Genomic DNA, 26,004 nt, shown 5'->3' on the forward strand with positions numbered 1-26,004 from the left:
AGACTTTCACTATTTTTGTAGGTATTTGTACATGTATTTGTATAGAGTGTATGATGTAAGAATGTGGTTGCCTCTCTTTCTTTCATGTATTGGAACTTCTCTTCTAGTAAAAATGGAGTCTTCTTGAGTGAGAGTGGAAGAGTGGCGTAGGAAGAGTGATGGGGTCTTCCATTGTGCTCCAGAATGGAATCTTCTTCATGTGGTCTTCTTGCTTGAATGAATGGAGAGTGATTGTGGGAGAGTGCCCCCATATGTGTGGATGAGTGAATGGATCCCCTTTCTTCTTGTCTTCTCCTCCTTTTATAGCTAGCCCATCCCCAAAAGTGTCCGTTGGACATTTAGTAGGGTAGTGATGGGTGATAATTAGGGTAGTAAGTAAGGGTTTAAGTGGGGGGTTATGGATAATAATAATAATTAGATATTTGACTAGTGGTAATGAGTGGGGTAATAATAGGGTAGTAAATGGGCTAACGGCTAGTTTTAGGCCGACCCTACACCCGTGCCGATTCCACACTCGCCGCCGACTCCTGGACCGAGCCGACTCCTTGGTTTGACCCGTATCTCTTCTGGGCTTGCTCCATTTTCTTCTTGGGCTTCCCTTCTTTGTCTGGGCCTTATCTCTTTTCTTCTTGGGCCCCGAGCCCACGGGGTTCACACCCCATCACCCACTTTTTCTATGAGTGTTTTTTTTGTTGTTTGAGTTTGCTTATTTATCAATTGAGAGGGCTATGAACAGATACTGGTGGGGATCTGGCGCTGAGAGAGGATCCACTGGAAAGCTTGGGATCGTTTGTGTGTCCCTAAGGGATTTAGTGGATTCGGTTTTAAGGATCTCCGTGCTTTTAATTTGGCCATGTTGGGGAAGCAAGCCTGGCGTTTTTTTGACTAATCCTTGTTCGTTGGCAGCTAGATTTTATAAAGCTCGCTATTTCCCTAGAACTTCGTTTACTAATGCCACTTTGGGAAATTGCCCGAGTTTCTGCTGGCGGGGTATTATGGCTGCTCATAATTTGATTTGCAGTGGTGTCAGAAGAAGAATTGGTAATGGCAGGACAGCGTTGATTTGGAAGGACCCATGATTACTTGATGAGTCTAACCTTTTAGTTCAGACCTCGATGCCTGACGAACTAATTGGTGCAGTGGTTTCTGGTTTAATCGATGAGGACACCAATTCTTGGGATCCTCAGATTTTAGCAGATATTTTTATTCCTGAGGATGTGGCTTGTATCTCAAGGATCCCTGTTAGCCCGAGCTATGAGGACTCATGGTATTGGTTTAACGACCCCAAGGGAATTTATTTGATAAAGAATGGCTATAGGCGCCTTGTAGGGGAATACAAGAATGGCCTAGATGGGTTTCCTTCTGGAAATTAAAATCCCCCCAAAGTGGAAAACCTTTCTTTGGAGAGCTTTGTGTGATATCCTCCCTACCACTGTGAATTTGATTTTAAAGAGGGTTGATGTGGATCCTAAATGCCCTATGTGTGGTCTAAGTCATGAAAATATTATGCATGCATTTCTTTCTTGTGATTATTCAAAGCTTGTATGGCATGAATCTTTCATCCCTCTTCCTATTTTTGATGGCCTAGATTTCTCCATGTGGTTTTCGTCTGTGATGAGTACGTTACTTGAGGATCTTGTTGGTATGGTTGCAGCAGTCCTGTACTATCTTTGGAGGGTACAAAATGCGGCTGTTTGGGACAATTGTCTTCCACGACCGAAAAAGACTTGAGCGCTGGCATCCTCGGCCCTTATCGCGTGGAGGCAAGTTCATTGTCGACAACCAGCAACCGCACCGTCCCCTGTTGTTCTTCTCGTGACTGCCCAGCCTTCTTGATTTATTGACGCGGGGTATCGTCCTTCGTCCAGGGAGGCGTCCTACGACACGGTTCTCTTGGATCATGGTGGAGACTTCTTGGCGGGGCATGCAGTGGGCGGCTCGTGAGGTGTTCTTCGCCTCTTATGGCCGAGTCCATGGCGTGTAAGGAGGTGCTTTTATAACACCCTCGATTTTCACAACTTTTAAAAACCAAATTAAAGCTTAAGAAAGAGATAAAGACTACTTATTAAGATAAAACAAAGCGAAAGCTACTAAATAAGTACGGGAGATGTTATGCCACACCTATACATCTATAGGTGCACAGGCTAAGTCTAAACAACACATCAAAGTTAAGCTTATAAATATCCACGGTTCACAGGCCAAAAGTCTAACAGAACAGTCATATGGAGCTACACTAACTAACGAACTGCTAGCGCGCTCTCCAAAAAATACTTAAAACCTGTAAAGCAACATAAAGATAGGGGATGACACCCGATCAGCGAACATTGCTGGTAACCCATCAATACGCGTTAAATAGCTTAAATAAATAGTATAAGTCAAAACCATTTTCGAAACGGAATACATTATATATCATTTCAAAAGCCATAGAGTGAAGTCAACTTCAAAGACTCATTCACACTCTCAAAGGAAAAGGGAAATCAACATCCCACGACAACGACAAGACAAGAATAACAACTATAAACAATACAACTCGAGATGAATTCTACTGATCACAAAGTAGAATACATCAAGACATGCTCATTAGCAAAGAATAGACATTCACACATTGGCAACTACATGCCATAATGACAACTACATGTCACGAGATTCATAGTTCCAAGTTCCAACCTTATGCCCTGTTCCAACCTTATGGCTACCCCTGGCCTTATATCGGTTCCAACCATTACCTCCGAGTGCCACCCTGTACTTCTGAGTCCAACCTTATGCCTCCGAGGACCGTCGTCCCCCCTCCAACAACCTCCAACAAGACCACCTACATATGAGTACACAAGGGTACTATTCATTTCAATCACACAACCACCTACATATGAGCCTAAGCTCAGGTCACACCACCAATTTCAATCATGGCCACACGAGGACCGCATCATTATCAGGAAGACTAAGGCCCTATAAACCTTAATCATGTTTCCATCAAATAGTACAACGATTACATACGTTCACATCATAGGAATCAATCAATGGATCACAACAAAGATATGAAATCATACTCAACCACGAAGGATCACAATCCGACACCAAACAATGGTCAACACAAGTTGCCACTCTCAATAGGAAAGAACAAACCGCACACACTAGCATTTCAACGTCAAACTAGCATGCTTATCAAACGGGTAAACCAAAAGTAGTTCCATAGAACATACAAGACTCAACATCAATCCAACGAATCACAAAGTTGGACCACAAGCACGATTCAAGACACCAAATCCTACATGGATTCCTAACATACCGTTCTAGACATACGAAACATCAAGAAGACACTCAAATCGCCCAATAAAACAACATCGGGAGGTCAAAACATCAATACCGAGTCAAAAGAATCACGGGGAATAAATCCCCGACACCATCCATCTGTGTTCCCCGCGGGTGGGGCCACGGGTGGACCTTCGCTCGTGGTTCCGCCCGCGGGTACGAGCCCACACAACACATGTACCCCGCGGGTGGGGCGGCGGGTGGTGCACTACCCGTCGTTCCGCCCGCGGGTACACCCTGTGCTCCAAAATAATCCCTTCGGGGATTTTCATCAACAAGTCCAAATTCAAGTCCAAAACACCTAAAATCTCACACAATACAACAATATGACTTGAACCCAAGAAATAGCCAAGCAATGGCACTCAAGAACCCTAAGAACAAGCTCTAAACATGCATTACCACAAGACAATGCATCAAATCTCACATTTCAACACAAGAATCACAAGTAGAAGCCAAGAAATCATCATATAAGTAAGAAAATAGGTTTTGTAAATCATGGGTTACCTTTGTAGCCTAGAACTTCACTTTCTCACCCTTAAAATGCTTCTCCTAAAGCTCTTCTTCAACACCAACTTCATAAACATACCAAAAGACAACAAAGATTCTATTTTTAGAAAAAGACAACTAAAAGGATGCTAAAAACACCAAGAGATCAAGAATCTTACCCTCCCATATGCTCAAGATTAGGAAAGTATGAATCTTGGAAGACAACTTGTAGGATTTAGGATGCCCAAATTTTGGCTTGGAGAAGAAGCTACCAAATTCCTAGAGAGATTTAGAGTGTTGGTGGATGAAATGAAGGGATGATGCTAGGTTAGCTTGGAGAACAAACTTAAGGTAAAAAGACACCTTTGCCCTTACTAAAGTTGGAAGAATAAGGAGACAAGGGAACAACTCAATAGGCATAAGGTACAACTCTTTGACCTTGGTTGACTAGTCAAATTCTAGTCATCCGACTATTGAATTTTCAGGATTTTAGGAATAAATTAACAATAAGACTATGATTAATTTTCTAATTAATACTTAACTAGAGTTTGGATTTACGGGGTGTCACAGCTTTCGTGACTCAAGGATCGTGGCTTGTTATCAGTTTGCTTATTTACCGACTGCTCAGAGCTTCAGACTAGCTTGTCCACTCGTCAGGTCTCAATCTTCTCTTATGTTGGTTTAGTCATTGACCAATGTAGGACCATTATGGCCACTTTTATTTATTGTTCTGTTTCCTTAGTGCCTAGATCGGCTAGTTTACTCGTTCATACTCTAGCTTCAGCCGCCTTCTCACAGGCTGGTTCGATGTATTGGGACTCTGTCCCTCCTGACTTTATTGTTCCTTTGCTTCATTAATCTATGTTTACATGGTTGCTTTCAAATATAAATATATATATATATCTATATAGAATGAAGTTCAGGTGATGTGAACTTAGCCTAAAGTGTGAACTTGTGCATTGCTCCTATCCCTTCTTTTTATGCAGATGGCCGGGCGTGATTGAGGTTGCACCATTGACCATGTGCACACTGCACACCGTATCTTTCATTACATTTTGGTGAATAGGGTGTTTTTGTATTTTGGATTCATCAACTGAACCTCCGCTGGGTGATATATTCTTTTCTTCGGTGGGTTTATCACACTGCCGTGTCGGGCTCACTGAAATTGCGTGTGTGGTGATGGCGACGTCTAATGCCGGTCTCTGTTTGAAGCGTGGTAGGTCCGGCCATCCATTCTCTCCCCCGACTCCGCCGTCGGCTAGTTCCCATCGGGTCGTGGAGGCGTCCCGTTCTTTCAAACGTCGGTCCGGCCTGTAATGATTCCAATAGTAGAAAACCAAGCAGTTAATCGTGGAAGTTGAGATGGGCTGAAACGATGTCGTCTGAGTAAGTGAGGCAGTTAGGCAGTTAATGGCGTACGACGTCGTTTAGTGGTTAGTGAAATGTTACTTGAATCCCTTGATATATAAACAGTGTAATAACGACCTAAGGGGTTATTGAACTCTCATAATACAATTTCTCAGATTCTTCTTCTCTGTTTCTTTCTCTCTTCTCTATCTCTCTTCTCTCTAAGAATCTCTCAACCCTAGAAACGTTACATCTGGTATCAGAGCCCTCAAATGGAGGCTAGAATGAATCAATTGGAGAAGACTATGGCGGAATTGAGCTTTCAAATAAATGGACAAAGACAGACTACACAGGAGTTGGTCGAAAAGTTTGTTGCTCAAATGGATGGAAGGATGAATGAGTGGAAAAACGAGATTGTAGAGACAATCAGACTGAATCGTCCGCCACCTCCACTCATAGATCCGGCTCCTGGTGGATCATCGGTCAATGGAGCAAGGCGGGAACATCCTGCTAGTTCCCAGCTTGGCTCAATGCCACAACCAAGGAGGGCAGGGAAGGCTCCAGTAGCTCGATTTCAGCTAGCTGAGGGAGACGACTCAGATAACGAACTGGAACTAGAAGGATCCAACATTCATTGGAGAAATCAGCTTCCGGCAGTTCGCAGACACACATCGGAATTTCCGATGACAAGGTATCGATACGAGTTTCCTCCTTTTGATTATGATCAACCACGTCTGTGGATCAATAGATGTGAACGATTCTTGCAAATGTCACATATTCCCAAAATTGAAGTGATGCATGTACTCTATGTTAACCTTACGGGTAGAGTAGGTCTCTGGTTTGAAAGCTACTTAACAGGTCTGGAAGGCCCTTTTGCTTGGTCACATTTCGCTGAATCTGTGTGTAGAAGATTTGGGGAGGACAGTGGGGCTGTTATGGAAGCATTTTCTGGTTTTAAGTAGTTAGGGGGAGTCTTAGACTTCACGGATAAGTTCGAAGAATTGAGAAGCCAACTTATCCAAAAACATCCCACCCTCACAGATCTATATTTCCTTGAAGCGTATATGGCTCGACTTAAACCCAATCTTAGGTGTTTTGTCAAAACCATTCAACCTAGAACCTTGGCAGATGCAATGTGGTTCGCTAAACAATTTGAGAAAGGCTTGCAAGCCAATGAACACCCTAAACCAATCTTCTACTACAGCACCAAACCTACCACCATACTACCCTCACCCAAACCATATAATCCCAATCCCAAAACCACAAACTCACAAGGGTCCATAGCTTCAAATAGCCTTAACACCACTGCAAAAATACCAGAAGGGACTAAACTGAAGTCACAATTGAGAGAACAGAATAAATGCTTCAAGTGTTTCGAATCCTGGCAGCCTGGACATAGATGCAAGGGCTCTACCTTCTATGTTATTGAGGAAGGAGAATTTCATGATGCACCAGAAGAGTGGATAACAGAAGGGCAGGAACAAGGAGTTATGATAGACCAAGAACAGGCTGAGGTCTCCCTACATGCCATGATGGGGGGTGAGGGGATGAACACAATTAAACTACTTGGATCCATATACAAACAGCCAGTAGTAATCCTAGTGGATAGTGGAAGCACACATAGCTTCGTGGACCCTAAACTACTCTTACAGCTGAGGATTGGATCAGAAAAGACTCAGGCACTTAATGTCATAGTAGCTAATGAGAATAAGATGAGATGTGACTTAGTTTGCAAGAAATTGGAGTGGCAGATTCAACAGGAAGTCTTTGAGAAAGACTTCAGAGTGCTTAAACTAGGAGGATGTGATATGGTTCTTGGAATGGATTGGATAGACCAATTTGCTCCCATACAACTCCACACTAGGCCTTTGGGTATTTCTTTCCATAAAGAAGGGAAGAGAGTTCTGTTAAGAGGACTGTCCAGAAAGGGGAATAATCTGCAAGCAGCCACTAAAAGGGACTTAAAAAAGTGGCAAAAGTGTGGTATACAAGGATTTCTGGTGCAATGTGAAGGGGTTAGCAATAATAACAAGGAAGAGGAGGTCAATGTGTGTTACAAGATGATGGTCCAGACTGAGTTTACATAATTGTTTGCAATCTTAGATGACTATGAGGATATATTTGAAGAACCAAGGTCACTGCCTCCAAGAAGGGCTTATGACCACTCAATCCCTCTGATTGCAGGTGCACAGCCAGTAAACATCAAACCATACAGATACTCCTTTGATCAAAAGAATGTGATAGAAACCATGGTGGGAGAAATGTTAGAATCTGGGGTCATTGCAGAAAGTGTATCTCCTTTTGCTTCTCCTGTCCTGCTGGTACCCAAGAAAGATGGTAGTTGGAGATTTTGTGTTGATTACAGGGCCTTGAACAACATCACTGTTAAAAACAAATACCCCATTCCAGTGGTGGAAGACCTTTTTTCTGAGCTGGCTGGTTCCAAGTATTTCTCTAAGCTGGACTTGAGAGCAGGCTATCACCAAGTAAGAATGAGAGAGGGTGAAGAGTACAAAACTGCCTTTAAGACTCATCAGGGACTTTATGAATTCAGGGTCATGCCCTTTGGCCTCACCAATGCCCCAGCAACTTTCCAAGCTTTGATGAACCATGTGTTCAAATCCTTACTAAGAAAATTTGTGTTGGTGTTTTTTTATGATATCCTAGTTTACAGCCCAGAACTAGAGGAGCACTGGAGTCACTTGAGAGAGGTTCTAAACCTGATGAGAACTCATAAGCTATTGGCCAAATTGAGCAAATGTGCTTTTGCCAAAAAAGAGGTGGAATACTTGGGTCATGTTATATCAGAAAAGGGATTGCATACAGATCCAGCTAAATTGAAGGCTGTAGCTGATTGGCCTAAACCAACCACTATCAAGGGACTAAGAGGATTCTTGGGTCTAACTGGTTACTATAGGAGGTTCATTAAAGCATATGGGGTAATTAGCAGGCCCTTGACAAGCATGCTAAAGAAGAATTCCTTTCATTGGAATGAAGAGGCTGAAACTGCATTTGCCAAATTAAAGCAAGCCTTGTGCTCATCACCAGTTCTAGCCCTACCTGATTTTCAGAAAACATTCATAATAGAAGCTGATGCTTGCAGCAAGGGCATGGGAGCTGTATTCATTCAAGAAGGGAAGCCAATTGCTTACTTCAGTAAGGCATTTGGAGACAAACAATTGGGGCTGTCTATATATGAGAAAGAGTATATGTCAATCATAAATGCTGTGGAGAAATGGAAATCTTATCTACTAGGCAGACATTTCATCATTATGACAGATCACCATAGCCTTAAATTCCTGTTGGATCAGAAGATAACAACTACCACCCAGCAGAGGGGTCTATCTAAGCTTTTGGGGTTACATTACACTATTCAGTACAAAAGGGGCATTGAGAACTGTGTTGCAGATGCCCTATCTAGAAGAGATACTGATCAGGAACTTAATTGTGTTCCTCCTAACCTCAATTCTGTGCTGACTATATAAACCTCAGTGGATGGAGGAGGTGTTCAACAGCTATAAAGGAGATGAATGGGCTCAAGGACAACTTGCAGCTAACTTAATCACCCCTGGTTCTGACCCTAAAATCACTATTGTAGATGGGTTGGTCAGATACAAGCAGAGACTGTACATTGGTGAAAGAGGAGATTTAAGGGCCAAATTGGTATTGCAGATGCATGATTCCCCATTAGGAGGGCACTCTGGACAGCAAGGGACATATCAAAGGTTGAGGTCCTTGTTCTATTGGCAGAAAATGAAGTTGACAGTTAAGGAATTAGTGGAAAGATGTGATACCTGCCAGAGATGCAAATCTGAAAGTGTGGCTTCACCTGGGCTATTGCAACCATTGGCCATCCCTGAACAAGCTTGGAAGGGAATTTCTATGGACTTTATTGAGGGTCTTCCTAAGTCCCAAGGGAAGGATGTGATTTTAGTAGTGGTGGATAGGCTTACCAAGTACAGCCACTTCCTTGCATTGACTCATCCCTTTACAGCTGAGGGAGTGGCAATGCTGTTCATGGAAAACATTTATAAGCTACATGGCTTACCTGAAAATATTGTAACTGACAGGGATAGAGTATTTCTTAGCAAGTTTTGGCAGACCACCTTCAAACAGTTGCAAGTACAGCTGAGCATGTCCACAGCATATCATCCCCAATCAGATGGACAAACTGAAAGAATCAACAGATGCCTTGAAACATATTTAAAGTGCATGGTTTTTAACAAGGCAAAAACTTGGGCTAAGTGGTTATACCTGGCTGAATATTGGTATAACACAAATTTCCACTCAGCATTGCAGTGTACACCATTTCAAGCCTTATATGGCTACTCACCACCAATGTTAGCTATGAGATCTAATCAAGGGATTGGAGGGGATGATTGGCTTTCTGAAAGAGAAGCCGTCTTAGCAGGCCGGGGACAACCTAAAAAGAGCCCAGAACAGGATGAAACAACAAGCAGATAAAAGAAGAAGTGAAAGATCCTTGGAGTTGGGAGATTGGGTCTATCTCAAGCTCCAACCTTACAGACAAACTACAGTAGCTGTGAGAGCTAATATCAAGCTTGCATCCAAGTATTTTGGACCCTATCAGGTGATTGAAAAGATAGGGCCTGTGGCCTACAAACTGGCATTACCTCCCAGTGCGCAGATTCACCCAGTCTTTCACATATCACAGCTGAAAAAGAAGGTTGGAGAACACACCACACCACAGTTAGAACCACCATTGGCTGGCTAGGATGGGGAGATGCTTGCTCAACCTCTCGCTGTACTGAATAAAAGGTTAGTTAACAGGGATAACCAAGCCGTATCTCAAATCCTTATACAGTGGGCAAACTTACCAAAAGAAGCTGCAACATGGGAAGATTTCTACCACATTGTTCGCCAATTTCCAACATTCGATCCTTGGGGTCAAGGATCCTTAAATGGGGGAGGTAATGTAATGATTCCAATAAGTAGAAAACCAGACAGTTAATCGTGGAAGTTGAGATGGGCTGAAACGATGTCGTCTGAGTGAGTGAGGCAGTTAGGCAGTTAATGGCGTACGGCGTCGTTTAGTGGTTAGTGAAATGTTAGTTGAATCCCTTGATATATAAACAGTGTAATAACGACCTAAGGGGCTATTGAACTCTCATAATACAATTTCTCAGATTCTTCTTCTCTGTCTCTTCTCTATCTCTCTTCTCTCTAAGAATCTCTCAACCCTAGAAACGTTACACGGCCGCCGTAACCTTCCATCCAGTGCTCGCGGTGGCTTCGACCGATCGGCGTCCGGGGTAGAGGCTAGGGTGTCGGCAAGAAGACGGTTGGTGCACCGTTGGGGCCAGCGAGGTTAGTTCCATGTGAAAATTGGTATCGGCAGCTTGGGGGTTGGTGTTTGCTGGGCGCCGATAGCTTGGTGGTGTTAATTCTGGGTTGCATGGGGCAGGGGCGGCCATGGGGTGTTCAAGTTGGGTGCAGAATCCAGATTGTAGTGGGTACTAAGAGGGCAAATTTCTAATTCTAGGTGTGCGATGGGTTATTCTTCTGCCAGATAATTCAACAATTTAGGCATTTATTAATTATTAGACTTTGTTTATTGACAAACTCAGGGTAGAATGACTGATATTAATTAGGCTCTTCTAGGGGGTTGAATTGCGTATAAATATGCTTGTAACGTGTTTGTTTTATGTTACCTGTTTACTTGCCTGGGGTAAGATGAATAAGAATTGGATGTAATTTTAGAGTGCATTGTTAGTCAGCAGTAGACAAGAATAAGAGGCATCAAAACTGAATCTTTTCAGGGGAGTATATATCTGTTGTTCCTTAGAGTCTAGAATTTCTTTTATGTTAGTTTAAAAAGAAATGAATGAGTGGTTTCAATGATAGAAAAAGAGCTTATATAGAAAATTAGCTCATAGTTGTCATGTAGTGTCGTTCCAGGATTCATGGTGTGTGCACAAATCACGACATATAGTTCAAGGTCTGTTAGGTTTAGCTCGAAGTGGGTTGGGGGGATGTTCACTGCTTATTATCAAACCCAATGGTAGTCTGTTAGATGCATGAAATTGAGCTGCACCCTAAGAAATGCACAAGTTAGAGGTAACCATAAATACAGTAGATACCAATAAAGTGAGCCCGCGCGTAAGCGCCTGGTTCAGTATGTGCTTTTTTCTTTATTATACTGTGTGTGTTGCTCATGATCCGTAGAAATAAAATACGTCAAATTGGGGCTGGGATGGTATGCAAGGGGGTAGTGCAAAGGGCCGAGAACGGGATAAATGGGGTAACTACAACAATTGTAGTTTACGGTGTGCCACAAAAAAATAATAACGTGCATTAAGGGTATACTGTGAGTGTAATAACTCTTGGGAGTGTTATCTTGAAGTAAATTAACTGGGATTAAAATGCAACGGGTGTAATTTAACTGGAATAGGCATGTGTAGTTAATATAATGCCAAATACACAAAATAGATAAATAAGATCTAAACATGACTTAGTTGGGTGTTTTTAAATAGTTTTATCTATGATTAAAATCTATTCTATAACAGAAATAGTAACTACAAGGAAGATATCTTGGGAGCATTTATTGTAGTAAGATATAATATTTAATACATGTTTAATGGCAAATATACCAATTGGATAGAAATATGTTGTGGTAGATGACGAGGTGGGCAGTGTGGTAGTTTAAAATGGTAAGCAGGCCAGTGCAGTCTGGTTAATCGGGGCCAGGAGTACAACTAGTGCACTACCGCTGACCTAGATGGGCAATGAACGGATGAAGCACCCTCGGTGCATTGCGCACCACTTCATATTTTAGTACACAGTTTTGTTACTCTAACATTATGTGTTTACTTTCGCAGCAATGAGGTGCTGTTTGAACACGCCAATCGAAAGGCAAAATGGGCAGAATTCTTAACGCTAAGGGAAGTCACAAAACAGTGGTAGGCGCCTGGTGTTCTGTCTTGAATTCCAGGGAAAAATCGAAGAGGTCGGGAGACCCAACCCGCTTATTCATCTCGACACGCACAACGCTATGGGCCTTTGAACACACTGGCCAGTACACTGCGTTAAATCCCACATTGTTTACCATTTTTAATATGCAGATTGGGACTGTGGTGGGCATTTCATCAAGCCATGATGAGAGGTTTGCTTGGTTTGAGAAGCGAATGGATACGGACCTGGAGAGTTCAGACCACGTTGGCACGTCAACGATAGATATGGTAACCTTACCTCATCTCTCAAATAATTGTCACCCATGATCTAACACCATAAAACTGCTACCTGGCTGTTTATTTTGCCAATACTGCACAAGGGGACCTACCATATGATGAGTGTAAGCTTCAAGCATCTCCGGTTTGACATTATTGACAGCTCGTCTACAAAGAAGTCGAACAAAGACATGTACGGTGGCGCACCAGAGGAGTTGGTACGAGGAATTATGATTTATTGTTCAACCTTTGGCTTCCATACTGCTATTTTGTGTTAACTGGTAGTGCTCTCCTAGTAAGACTTTTGTTAGGGATGAAGAGTTATGATCTATTGCTTAAGTTTTGGCTTGTGTACTGCTAATGTGATTTGGGGGTGAGTAGTTATGTGAATAAATATTGTTTGTGGGTTGCATTAGTGGGGTAGGATCAGTGGGGTGTATTTGGGATGAATACTTGAGCAGTATTTTGGTGGGGGGATTGAGTCTGAGATCTATTTTTGGTGCAGATCATTATGCTGGCCATTTATCTAGACAGCAAACACCAAACACTACGTGCGGATCGGAGACCAAAAAGGATGCACCATTCCATTTCGACTGTTGATTCCGGGATATTTACGATGCGGCACATGGAACTGTGGACTCGTACAACTTGTTAACCTACGTAAGCGCTTCATGCACCTCAGCAAGGTCAATACACATACTGAGCGCATTCGTCGGGGAGTTTGATTGCCAGAGAGTAACGCAGATGCGTCAATGTAGCGGCATCCAACACAATAACAAACTACCAGCCCGAGACATTACCCGCCAGTAATTTACATTTTGCAATGCAGCACCACTTACCAGTTTCTTTTGTTCCCCAAACTCTAGTTTATGATTGTATAGTTACCGGGTTTTAATAGTTCGGCAGTGCACTCCTTGTCTCCAGGGGGGTATTAAATTAGGACACGCCGCTGAAATCAACATCTAAAATTGAAACCAAAGCTATTAAGGCAAGCCGCAAGCCAAGCAATGGCGCTCTAAATAATCAGAATATCATAACAAATAAAGCAAACGGGTGCATTGGCGTGGGTAACAATACATTGCACGATGCTAACCAAGGCTGTTTTGCTTGGTTCAATACTTTGTCGTATGCCTTGACTATGTGGTGCCAGTGCACTCTATATCTATGAAGTACGTACTGTAGGTGCACATCACATAATGCAAAATGATTCGAATCATGCAAAGTCATTGAGACTATAAATCACTAATAAACATAGGCATGCCAATTCATGGGAATTAAAATAAACAAACTATTATAAACCCAAAAAAGCACCGTCCATCTAAATAATCAAAGTATTAAACAAAGTGTTTAACAAAGTATGTCACGTCCCTTTAAATAAACAAACTACTAAAAAAAAAACAGCACCGCATACTCCCCACACGCACACGCACACGCGTGCACATACTTGCACTCATATTATTAGCAAAACTAGTTTACCGCAACAACTATATACGGAAAGAAGGGTAATAAGCTAGTCACGTATCGAGGGAAACATCAATAACAGACCAAGGTTATTCATGGCTTACGAAGCAATGAAAGGGCCAGAGTTACTCCCCCTTCACTTGTTAGGACAACTATGAGCATTATAGTGGGCGTACTTCCCACAAACACCACACTTTCGATCAATTTTGACATTTTTCTCGATGGCTAGCTCTCGTGTGCTCTTAATACGCTTCCCACAGCATAAATTGGTGGAGCCCTGTACTTGTTCGTACCGTAGGTTGCATCGAAAGAAATAATATCGATGTAGCAAGAAAATGTCCGCCTCCCAATGGGGTCAGCCCAAAAAAGTCGTGAAAGCCGGTTGTCTTCGTCGAGGTGGTAATAAAAAAAAAAAAAAGTTACTGCAGACTTCATGCTTTGATTTGAACTTTGCAATGATCATCTCGCCATCGCCGGTCCTTGCGGTAGTCCGATCAAAACGTCAGAAAACAAAATATATAAACACACGATTTATTTAAATTTCCTACAAAAATTTTTGAGGTATTATTTTTTCGCATAATCTTTCTACAATATGTAGATATAAATTTAGTGTGTGTTTGGTTGGGGACTTTTGCACTCTAATATAAGTTTTGATACTTATTACCATGTTTGTTTGCTTACTTTTGTTATCCTATTATTATTGGAATAAAATCCTTTATTAATTACAAAACTCATTATCCGTTTATTCATCTACTTTTGAACAATAGAATAAAAAATAAGGGTGAAAAAATGAAAAATAAAAAATAAAAAAGTCATTGCCATGTAAATATGGAATTTTAATATATATACACACATATATGTATTACACTTAACTTCTATTTACAGAGGGCTATTAGGGCAGAGGTATAATCCCTACACAGGCCATCTGGGATTTGTGGATAACTAGAATGAATTCCATGTCTGGGCAAGAAACAACCTCAAGGCTCAAGAACATTAGGATATATGACCCAAAAAAACTCACCAGACACTAGAAAGAAATGCTAACCATCTATATGACAAGGCTGATATATGGAGGTGGCCTGGTTTATGATTTATGTATGGTTGTGGCTATTCTCATTGCGTCCCTCAATGTTAAACTCCTTTCTGCAAAATAGGTACTTAATCATAAATGCCAACTTCCCACCTGCAGCAATTCTGAGAATATAGTGATAAACTGACAACTTATTACCAAGTACTAAACAAAGAAACATGGTAACAGCAATAGCTTTAGAGATCCCACTCAAGAGAAATAAGCCTCTAAAGTTGTCAACATTTAGAGTCTTGATGTTAGAGGTGTCGTCGTCTTGAGTTAACATAGATGGGCGATTCTTAAACCATTTGTCCTCCAGCTCCGCGAGTTTTCCTTCTTCTCGAAGTCTAGAAATTGCTCGAGATATCTCAGGGACTAACGGTGATCCTTTCTGGAAAGCCTGTTTTAAAACGAAGGTGATATACTGATATACACATCCCGTACTCGTCCACAAATTTTTTTGTATATGACTGTATAGAGGAGATACTTACAAAGCCAAAGCCATTTGTAGTTGGTGCAGTGCTGATGAGTGCATATTGAGATGGATACTTGGCAAGAAAACTCTTGATGTAAGGAATCTCATCAACTATACCTCCTATGGTCCCTTTGGAAAGAGCTTCATGGAATTCTTCAGGTGAATTGTAGCGAATAAGCCTACTTCCAGAAAAATTCATGTTGTTAAAAATGATTCCTTCTTGGAATGAACGGTAACCTATATAGTCTCCCTTTGCAAGCCGAATTTGTTGTAACGTCAGAAGTGAACTCAGTGATGCGGTGTAGCTGGATGAAATTATGAGCACAACAAACATCCAGATGCTAACTACAAATCTTGACAGATTACTCTGTATCCGTTCCCCTGAAACAAAAGTAATATGGTATGTATCTTAGCTCTGCATCCATTACAATCATCTACAGACAACATGCTTTCAGTTTAAGAAAAAATAAATTAATGAGTTAAAAGTATAGCGTACTCTGAGCATAAACAAGAGTTGAAGCAGCAAACCACAAAGTTGTTCCAACTTGTTGAGCCAGTGAACCTTGGAAATCTTCATTACTTTCGTGTTCGATTAGCCAAACAACTAAACCTGTCACAATGAAGGAAACAACAATAATTATCCATAGATCTGTCCTGAAAGGCTTTAAGAAGAACCATGCTCCTGCACTGCCCAAGCGTGCCACAGTTCCCACTCCAGCTTCAGTATAAGGCAATGTAAAGTCCACAAATGTAGATCTATTTGAGGTGATGGTTATGTCTCCCACGGCAGCATCAAAGTTCTAAGCACCAAAAATAATACATAGTTTAGTATTTTGATATTTACAAAAACAATGTTGAACTATTATGATCATTAACCATTAAAACCAATTAGACCTCAAAAGCATTTGGGAAGCAAGAGTACCTTAAGGTAAATCTGATGAAGAAGATCTCTGTAATGGGAATGGCGCTTTCCTTTTTCATCCACAACCACAAAAGGGATAAATTCAAAGGGTACTTCATACTCTAAACTCCCAATGGCAGCAAGGAACACATCAACAGAGAAACCCTCCACAATTGTTGTATTAGATTGAACGACATGATGGACATCAATGAATTCCTTAAACGCCTGCTTCACAGGCACAACAACTCTTATCTTTTTACCTGACCATTCTTTTGGGGTAGCTAAAGATGGCCCTGGCCAAATAATGGAATCAAGATCACCATGAAAACAATTATTTGGTTCATTTGAGGATGGATGAATGGTGAACCCACTATTTAGAGTCCAAAATCCAACTCTTCTCTCCCCTTGGCCCATGACATTAACAACTTCATATGTCTTCGAGCCTACTTCTCCATTCAGAAGTTGAAACTCACCAGCTAAACCGACAAATCTGTTATTCATTACCTCCTTCAATACTAATGAGCCACCATCATCCGAAACGCCAATACTTGTAAAATTTAGGAGGTCCTTGCATTCTTCTTTGGTTTGAGGGATTCTTTTCCCAACCTTTTCAATTGCCAGTGCCAATGCCCATACTGCATCATATGCCCATATACCAAATACATTCAACTCCATAGACGCTTCTATGTTAGACTGTCTAAGCCACTTCAAAGTGAAATTTTTAAGCTTTCCTGAAGCTGGAATGTAAGATTTGAATCCCAATGATCCCTGCATTGATTCAATAACAGCATCATTGAAGGTATGCAGGAAATTCATAGTTTGATCAGATACAATCCAAGCATAACCTTTAGCCATCAATCCTAATTTTTTTGCATTTTCAAAAAGGAGAGGCGTCAAGGAAGATGACAGGTGCACAACGAAAATTGAAGTCTCAATTTTCTTGAGCTTATTTAGCTCTTCAATAATTTGATGTTCTTCAGTCAAAAGAGAAATGGTAATCTTGTTAACCACATGTATGTCAATCTCTTGGAAGAAATCAATCAATCAAACGGGAGAGATCTTTCATCCCATACTCAGTTTCATCATGTATAAGTATGACATTCTTCCATTTAGCTCTTTCTACAAATGCAACAATGCCTTTGAGTCCCATATCCCCATCTTGAGATATTTGAACAAAATAAGGATATCCATTTGGGGACAGTAATGAAGAAAAGGAAAACACGGGAACTCTAGCTTTATCACTTAGCCTGGCAAAAAGTGTCACTTCATTCCACATTTCTGGTATTATAATTGCCCCCACCTTAAGATTCTCCAAAAGGTCTACAGCTGCAATGCAAAACAATAATTAAATGTACTAAATTTTCAGCTATTGTATGTGACTTAGCATAAACAATAATTAAATGGACTAAATTGTCTGCTATTGCATGTGACTTAGCTAGCATTAACAGTAATTTAAGTAATGCAACAATAATTAATAAATGGACTAAATTGTCTGCTATTGTATGTGACTTAGCATAAATTAAACAATAATTAAGTATTGCAGGGGGGACTAAACTTTTTTGGAGTAAAAGCACTTGTAAAAAATTCAAGTTTTATCAAACTTATGAAACTGATCAAAAAGTAGTACTCCTTATAAGATGTACTGGGAGGTTACGTTCTACCAATCAGGGCGATGCAAGGGATAAATATTCTATGGCGCATTTCGTCAAATAGTTGTCAAACTTGGTCATTTCATCCGACTCAACCAAACATTCAGCACAGATACATACATGTAAATACACTTATACATGATATATGGATTTCACTCACCATATGTAAAAGCAAGCAAAGGATCACCGGCGGAATTCCTTATGTGAAGATTGATTTTGGTATCATAATCACCGTTTATGGCGTAAAAGTCATCAACAGCCATTTCAATACACTTCTTCACAGCCTCTCCCATCGGAGACCGCTCATCCACAACCAAACCAACGCCAAATTTCGCCGGCGACGGACCGCAACTTCTTCCATGCCCTGCTTCACCACCAAAGCTTATTGCAAATGACATAACGATCAAGAGGTGGATTGAAGTACTCATTTGAGCGATAAACACTTCCTCCTAGCTCGACCTCAAGTGTATATGAGAAGACATTAAATTTCTCGAGAAGCAGCAGCCAGAAGGCAATATGTATACATGTGTGTGAACACATTCGCATATATATATATATATATATATATATATATATATATATATATATATATATATATATATATAATGTTGAAAGAGCTCGTTCAAACTTTCTTCTAGGAAATGCCTTGTAATGAATAATGATGGTGATTGCTAGACCGATAACCAGCCCTCAATTCAGGGAAAAAATATCCTGATATTTGATGACTCTCTCTCGACTGACTAAAATTTTTTTCATGAGGTTGGATCTCCACATGGAAGAGATGACTACGTGCCATCTAAGCACTTGGCAAAATTTTTTTTCATTTTAATTTTTCATACATACATACATATATATATATATATATATATATATATATATATATATATATATAAAATTTATATTGTTTCAAAAAAACATATAATTTATATATTTAGAAGTTACATTAAAAATACTATTAAACACAAAAAATAAAAATAAATAAAAAATAAATTTAAAGAAAAAAAAATTAATTTGACAAATGAATAGTAAATATGATAGATAAAATGAGATAGAGTAAGTAATTAGTATAAATTTTGGATGTACTATTGGGTATTACTCATTTCGTTTATTATTTATTAGTCAAATTAATTTTTTTATTTATTTTATTTAATATTTTTACTTATTTTAAGTTTTGATTTTTTTTTTTGTATTTAATAGTGCTTTTAATGTAATTTTTAAATATATAAATTTGGTATACTAATAATACTACCTCGTGAATTGACTTGGGTTACAGGTGTGGTTCTGGCTATATTGACCATATCTTTTGGCGTAACTGGTTATTCCTTACCTCGGGACCAAATTGGTTATTAGGCAGTGAAATTTGTAACAGGTGTACCCGAAGCTATTCCTGTAATAGGATCACCTTTGGTAGAATTATTGCGCAGGAGCGCTATTGTGGGACAATCTACTTTGACTCGTTTTTATAGTTTACACACTTTTGTATCGCCTAGGGATGACAACGGGGCGGACCGGGAACGGGGAGTGTCCCCGAAACCCGGACCCCGTCGCCGTCCTCGTCCCCATCCCCGACGGGGAATTGAAAATAGTCCCCATCCCCGCCCCCGCGGGGAATTAGGCGGGACGGAGATTTCCCGTCCCCGATCAATTCTTAGTCAAAATTTTAAATTATTATAATTTTTAATTTTAAAAACTAAACTTGTAATTTTAAAAAATTAACATATATATATATATATATATATATATATATATATATATATATATATATATATATATATATATATATATATATATATATATATATATATATATAAATTAATTTATTATTATTATTATTATTAATAAGGGAAAATTGCATCTTTAGTCCCTAAGTTATAACTAAGTTCCGACTCAGTCCCTAAGTTATGACAGTATCCGAGTTTAGTCCCTCAGTTATGAGCAAAGTGGCGAGTTTGGTCCCTAGCGTTAATATTCTGTCTGCAGCTAACGGAAAACTCAAAAACAATTTAATAATAGAGGGTTAAAATAGAAATTTCAAATTATAATCACCTTCTTTTGTTGAAACTCATTGCGCAACCGTCATTATTTTCTTCTTATATCTAACGGAAGTGGGAGATTTCAGAGTTTGGGGAAGAAAAAGACCTTCAATTGTAGGTATAAGAAGAAAAGAATGACGGTTGTGCAACGAGTTCCAACATAAAAAGAGGATTATAATTTGAAATTCCTATTTTATCCCTCTATTATTAAATTGGTTTTAAGTTTTCCGTTAGCTGTAGACAGAATATTAACGCTAGGGACCAAACTCGCCACTTTGCTCATAACTGAGGGACTAAACTCAAAAACAGCCATAACTTAGGGACTGAATCGAAACTTGATTATAACTCAGGGACTAAATATGAAATTTTCCCTATTTTTAATTATAATAATTAATCGGGGACGGGGCTGGGCGGGGAGGGGTATCCACGTCCCCGCCGGGAAATTTCAAAAACTCAACTCCTCGTCTGATCCCCAACACGAGGACGGGGCACGACACAACACATTGTGTGCCCAACGAGGACGAGGACGGGGCACGACACAGCACATTGTCATCTCTAGTAGACGGGACGAGGACGGGGCACGACACAGCACATTGTCATCTCTAGTAGACGGGGCACGACACAACACATTGTCATCTCTAGTATTGCCGCTTTTATCACTTAAGCCTTTTCGATCTCGTTTCTAGTTGGAATTTGATTTGCACCACCCCCGCGCGAGAGAACCTCTATGCTATACAATTCTACAAGCTCCAAAAGAGCTCTTGTATAAAAAAGGGCGGCAAATCCTCTTTCCAAACCAATGTGGGACAAAATCTCACTTTTTCCCTTCATTTTCCAACTCAAATGGGTCTACTTTGAGAATCAATATCTCATTCACCCATTATCCGTTTTGAGCGTATAATATATCAATCTCTTCGTCTCACTACGAAGAATTCGAATCCACTTTGACCCGACCCAAATCGGAAGTAGACCCCACTGATAATTGTACCACAAAATAACCACTTAACATGTCATTTTATGCCATTTTAAGCTATTTTTTCCAACAATCCCCCACATGAATGAAAATTGATTTTCGGAGTGTTTTGAAATCGAAAACAACTGTGTTCAAATGGTCGATCCCTGCATAGGATAGGTAGGGAGTCACTATATCCTTTGAGCCTTCCCTTGTGAAGACATGTTTACTCTACTGGTTGTATGGTAGAACGCGATGTCTTTGAACCGACTGCCGTTTGTGTAGACGATGACATATCTCACACAGGAACCTCCCAACCATGCTCTGTTCTCACGAGTGTGCCCGTTTTGGTCGTGGGTCATCGTTCCTGGTTCTGCGAGAGTTTCTAAAGAATTGTTGCCCATCAATTCTCCTTTGAAGCGAGCCTCACGTACTTCTCTCTAACATAGGTGATTATTTCTCGAGTATCCCGCATACTCCAGAATCATTAAAGCATCAACATGCTAGCCTCGTGTGGGAGTCACTGTTTTAACGAGGAGTGGTAGGGAGTTCGAAACCCCCACAGTGACGCGCTCCGTTCCATAATTTAGTTGTCCCATTGAACCTAGGTGCCAGCTAGGTTGGGTATCCACTATAGAACTTTTTAGTCCAAGGGCATTAGACCCATTCCTCGTGTCAACTTCTCCACAACTTCTTTGCCTAACCCTTTGGTCAGCGGATCCGCTATATTGTCTTTTGACTTTACGTAGTCAATCGAGACAACACCAGTTGTGAGCAGTTGTCTAATGGTATTATGTCTCCGACGCATATGTCTAGACTTACCATTATACATATGACTCTGTACTCTCCCAATTGTGGCCTGACTATCGCAATGCACACATATTGGAGGTACTGGTCTTTCCCAATTACGAATATCCTCTAGAAAATGGCGTAGCCATTCAGCTTCTTCACAACCTTTGTCCAAGGCTATCAGCTCAGATTCCATCGTGGATCTAGCTATCACAGTTTGCTTAGAGGATTTCCATGCAACGGCTGCACCGGCTAGTGTAAACACATAGCCGCTCGTGGACTTAGAGTCCTTAATATCAGATATCCAGTTCGCGTCGTTATACCCTTCAAGTACAACGGGATATCTACCGTAGTGCAGTCCAAGATCACGAGTATACCTCAAGTATCTCATAATCTTTACAGCTTTATTATTGCCTTCCAGTGCATAGCACCGAGGTTACTCGTATATCTACTGAGTTTACTCACCGCAAAGGCACTATCCGGCCTAGTACAACTCATAAGATACATCAAACTACCAATAACCCGAGCATATCCACTTGTGAAATGCCTTCTCCGTGGTTCTTGGTTAGATGAATGTTTGTATGAAACGGTGTTCTAGCCATTTGACCATCATGCTTGTTAAATTTCTCAAGGATTTTGTCAATATAATGTGATTGGCTCAACACGAGACCATCAGGTCTTCTAATGATTCTAATCCCAAGGATTAAATCAGCCAAACCCATATCCTTCATGTCAAATCTCGCATTTAACATGCTTTTGGTAGACTTGATCATCCGATCATTACTACCAACGATGAGAATATCACTGACATATAAACAAAGAATGACGTAGCCATCTATCGTTTCCTTAACGTAGACACATTTGTCACTTTCGTTTATTTTAAACCTGTTAGTTAACATCGCCTGGTCAAACTTTTAGTGCCACTGCTTAGGCGCTTGTTTTAAACCATAGAGCGATTTAACCAACTTACACACTTTCCTTTCTTGGCCCGGAACCACGAACCCTTCGGGTTGTTCCATATAGATTTCCTCATCTAATTCGCCGTTTAGGAAAGCGGTTTTCACATCCATTTGGTGAACTTCCAAGTTCCGCAACGCGGCTATGGCAAGTATCATCCTAATGGAGTTTATTCTCGTCACGGGAGAATATGTGTCGAAGTAATCAAGGCCCTCGCGTTGCCTGTAACCCTTGATTACAAGCCTAGCCTTATACTTCTCGATGGAACCATCATGTTTCATCTTCCTTTTAAAGACCCACTTGGATCCTAAGGGTTTACTACCCAGAGGAAGATCAACAAGTTCCCAAGTGTGATTCTGTAGAATAGAATCCACTTCACTCTTTATAGCCTCTTTCCACATTGGTCATTCCGTAGAATTCACGGCTTCTACATACGTTCGAGGCTCGTTCTTTATCAAACAAGATAGAAAATCGGGTTCGTTTTCTAATAAACAAGTTAGAGTAGCCGAATCGTACTCTAACAAGTAAGTTAGAAAATCAGGACCGAATGATTTTTCAACTCTTGCCCGCTTACTGTGTCTCGGCTCGAGCTCGGGTTCTTTCTCAGATTCCCCACTATCATTATCCATAGTTTTGTCAAATGTCCGTTTTGACGTACTTGGTCCCTCATTGGACCTACAAGGAAATACATTTTCAAAGAAATATGCATTTCTTGATTCTATTATCGTGTTCTCATGTACGTACGGATTATGAGACTCGTGTACTAAGAACCGATAAGCACTACTATTATGTGCATAACCAATAAAGATACAGTCCACCGTCTTAGGACCTATCTTTACTTTCTTGGGTGTTGGCACCAAAACTTTGGCAAGACACCCCCACACTTTCAAGTACTGGTAGGAAGGTTTCCTACCGTTCCACAGCTCATAAGGAGTCTTATCGAGCTTCTTGCGGGGTACCTTATTCAAAAGGTAATTACTTGTCAAAATCGCCTCACCCCACGCATCTTGTGGCAGGCCCGAACTTATAAGCATCGCATTCATCATGTCTTTCAATGTACGATTCTTTCGTTCGGCGACACCGTTCGATTGAGGTGTGTAAGGTGCAGTACGCTCGTGTATGATACCTACACTAGCACAGAAGTCACCGATTGGTGCTTCGTACTCACCACCTCTATCACTTGTAACCTTCTTAATTCTCCGATTAAGTTGGTTTTCCACTTCATTCTTATAAAGAATGAATTTATCAACGGCTTCATCTTTGCTCTTAAGCAAATACACATAGCAGTATCGTGTGCTATCGTCGATAAACGTGATAAAATACTTATTACCACCTCTCGTTTGTATCGATCTAAAATAACACAAATCACTATGGATTAATTCTAGTGGTTCAGTTTCCCTTTCAACCGATTTGAAAGGTACTTTCGTTAGTTTTGCCTCAACACAAATTTCACACTTGTTATTTGTGATAATTTGAAAGTTAGGAATATGGTCCATGCTAATTAATCTACGTATAGAATTAAAATTAACATGACCTAGTCTACCATACCACAAATTGGAAGACTCAAGCAAGTAAACAGAATTAACTTTGCTTTTATTGATAATAGGAATTACACTGAGCTTAAAAAGCCCATCAGTTACATATCTTTTACCAACAAACATCCCTAACTTGGACAAAACTACTTTGTCTGACTCGAACACCATGCGAAAGCCATGCTTGTTCAACAGCGAGCCAGACACAAGATTCTTCCTCAGCTCAGGAACGTACATCACGTTGTTCAACGTCAGTTCCTTCCCGGAAGTCATCTTCAGAACCACCTTGCCCATGCCTTCCGCACCACTGAGCAGAGTTTCCCATCCACACCTTTTCACCCTCAACGGTCTCAAAGGTGTTGAACATCTCTCGGTTGCAACACAAGTGCCTGGTTGCACCGGTATCGATGAACCACTCACGAGGGTTTGAGCCCACGAGGTTCACCTCGGTCACCATAGCTGAAAGGCTAATCTCGACCTCCTTCTGACTACTATCTCCAACAACATTGGCTTCAGAACTCTTGTTCTTCTTCCTTGGAGCCTTGCATTCAGACGCTCTGTGGCCAGGCTTGCCACAATTGTAGCATTCACCAAGAAACTTGTTCTTGGTCACACCACCTTTCGGACCTAGCTTTCGCTTGTCCTTCTTGTTCCTCTTGGAGCTTTTATCGTGCTCCACAACGTTGGCCTTAGCGCCAACAATGATAGGAACTTTCCTATCATTCGTCCTGTTCCCCTCTTCAATCCTAAGTCGCTGGATCAGGTCCTCCATGTTCATTTCCTTTCGCTTATGCTTAAGGTAGTTCTTGAAGTCCTTCCAACCTGGAGACAACAAGTGGATCACTGTAACAGCCCACTTTTTCTAACTCTTAATTACAATTCTAAACCACAATTAACATAAACTAAGCAGCGGATAAACAACTAAAAAAGATAACTAGTGGGAATGTCACCGCCACAACCACCACTCCGTGGTGATTGCACAAGCTAAGGGTAGAACCAGAAACAAAGATTTAATAACTAACATCCATCATAATAACTGAAGTCATAAGGGGGAAAAAGACACCCCGAAGTCTACATCATCAAACGTCATCCACAACATAAGTCTAAAATCCGGAAACTAAAGTCATAATCAAAACATAAAGAGTTTAGACTACTATAACTACTAGACTAGTCTAACTCGTTCACTTCTCAACGCTGGGCCCACCTGAAAGGGATTTTACAAGCAACACATAGACAAATAGGAAAACACCCGTTAGCACAAAGCTAAGTATAACCACACTCAACCTTGTAAAGTACTATAGAATATACTTTGAAAAACATTTGATAACATTCATAATTAACAATCTCATCTCATAGGCAACTATAGTCACATCACATACTTTCTATATGCTTGCAACCTATAATATCAACAGGCATGCTTCAATACAAATGACTTAACAACATAAAGATTTCAACACATAAACATCACTACAACATTATCAAAACGAACTCATGCTTACAAGCAATTTCATACTATTAACAATACGAAAACTATCGTCATGCTTTCAAGTTCTCAACATGCAAACTGGATATACAAGACTTCAAAATATAACAAAACTATCATGCTCGATATACAATCTTGAATCATCACTATCATTATGCAATCTCATACAATATTCTATTCAAATGCAATCTCGTGCAATACTATACTCATATGCAATCTCGTGCAATACTATACTCATATGCAGTCTCGTGCAATACTATACTCATATGCAATCTCGTGCAATACTATACTCATATGCAATCTCGTTCAATACTATAAATATACTCATACACTCGTTTGTAAAATAGAATACTTTCTGTGGAGGTCTCATTAAG

The 26,004-nt window shown here is 40.4% G+C and overlaps 2 protein-coding genes across 8 annotated transcripts; one reads left to right on the forward strand and one right to left on the reverse strand.

The window, feature by feature from the left end:
* Positions 1–10,286: 10,286 nt before the first annotated feature.
* Positions 10,287–13,226, forward strand: LOC109173246. 4 transcript variants are annotated; one of them, XM_019322550.1, is made up of 5 exons: positions 10,287–10,470; positions 11,982–12,062; positions 12,225–12,341; positions 12,493–12,547; positions 12,835–13,226. In XM_019322550.1, the coding sequence occupies exons 2-5, from the start codon at positions 12,021–12,023 to the stop codon at positions 12,927–12,929; spliced, it is 309 nt and encodes a 102-aa protein (XP_019178095.1). In that variant the 5' UTR covers positions 10,287–10,470; positions 11,982–12,020; the 3' UTR covers positions 12,930–13,226. The 4 variants fall into 4 exon arrangements, 3 of the variants coding, with proteins under 3 accessions (XP_019178095.1, XP_019178093.1, XP_019178094.1); XR_002052873.1 differs by having other exon boundaries at positions 11,982–12,109; positions 12,225–12,547; XM_019322548.1 differs by having other exon boundaries at positions 11,982–12,341.
* Positions 13,227–14,660: 1,434 nt separating this feature from the next.
* On the reverse strand, positions 14,661–18,431 carry LOC109173210 (glutamate receptor 1.3-like). 4 transcript variants are annotated; one of them, XM_019322520.1, is made up of 7 exons: positions 18,045–18,431; positions 17,536–17,561; positions 16,257–17,003; positions 15,831–16,134; positions 15,351–15,715; positions 15,019–15,259; positions 14,661–14,933 (listed from the first exon to the last, which is right to left on the reverse strand). In XM_019322520.1, the coding sequence occupies exons 1-7, from the start codon at positions 18,310–18,312 to the stop codon at positions 14,875–14,877; spliced, it is 2,010 nt and encodes a 669-aa protein (XP_019178065.1). In that variant the 5' UTR covers positions 18,313–18,431; the 3' UTR covers positions 14,661–14,874. The 4 variants fall into 4 exon arrangements, with proteins under 4 accessions (XP_019178065.1, XP_019178056.1, XP_019178079.1 ...); XM_019322511.1 differs by having other exon boundaries at positions 14,661–15,259; XM_019322534.1 differs by having other exon boundaries at positions 14,661–15,259; positions 17,081–17,561; positions 18,045–18,121.
* Positions 18,432–26,004: the final 7,573 nt, after the last annotated feature.

Source organism: Ipomoea nil, unplaced genomic scaffold, assembly GCF_001879475.1.
Source record: "Ipomoea nil cultivar Tokyo-kokei standard unplaced genomic scaffold, Asagao_1.1 scaffold0146, whole genome shotgun sequence".
In the NCBI taxonomy this organism is placed as follows: domain Eukaryota; kingdom Viridiplantae; phylum Streptophyta; class Magnoliopsida; order Solanales; family Convolvulaceae; genus Ipomoea; species Ipomoea nil.

Bases quoted from the DNA above. Each gene is read 5' to 3' on its own strand.
- LOC109173246 (XM_019322548.1), top strand. From the start codon at position 12,021: ATGGGCAGAATTCTTAACGCTAAGGGAAGTCACAAAACAGTGGTAGGC. The intron at 12,342-12,492 runs GTAACCTTACCT...CATTATTGACAG, and splicing joins GCACGTCAACGATAGATATG to CTCGTCTACAAAGAAGTCGA. The intron at 12,548-12,834 runs GTACGAGGAATT...TTTTTGGTGCAG, and splicing joins GTGGCGCACCAGAGGAGTTG to ATCATTATGCTGGCCATTTA.
- LOC109173210 (XM_019322511.1), bottom strand. From the start codon at position 18,312: ATGAGTACTTCAATCCACCTCTTGATCGTTATGTCATTTGCAATAAGC. The intron at 17,562-18,044 runs GTGAGTGAAATC...TTTGCATTGCAG, and splicing joins TTTGCTTGCTTTTACATATG to CTGTAGACCTTTTGGAGAAT. The intron at 17,004-17,535 runs GTGGGGGCAATT...GAATCAATGCAG, and splicing joins ACCTTTTGGAGAATCTTAAG to GGATCATTGGGATTCAAATC.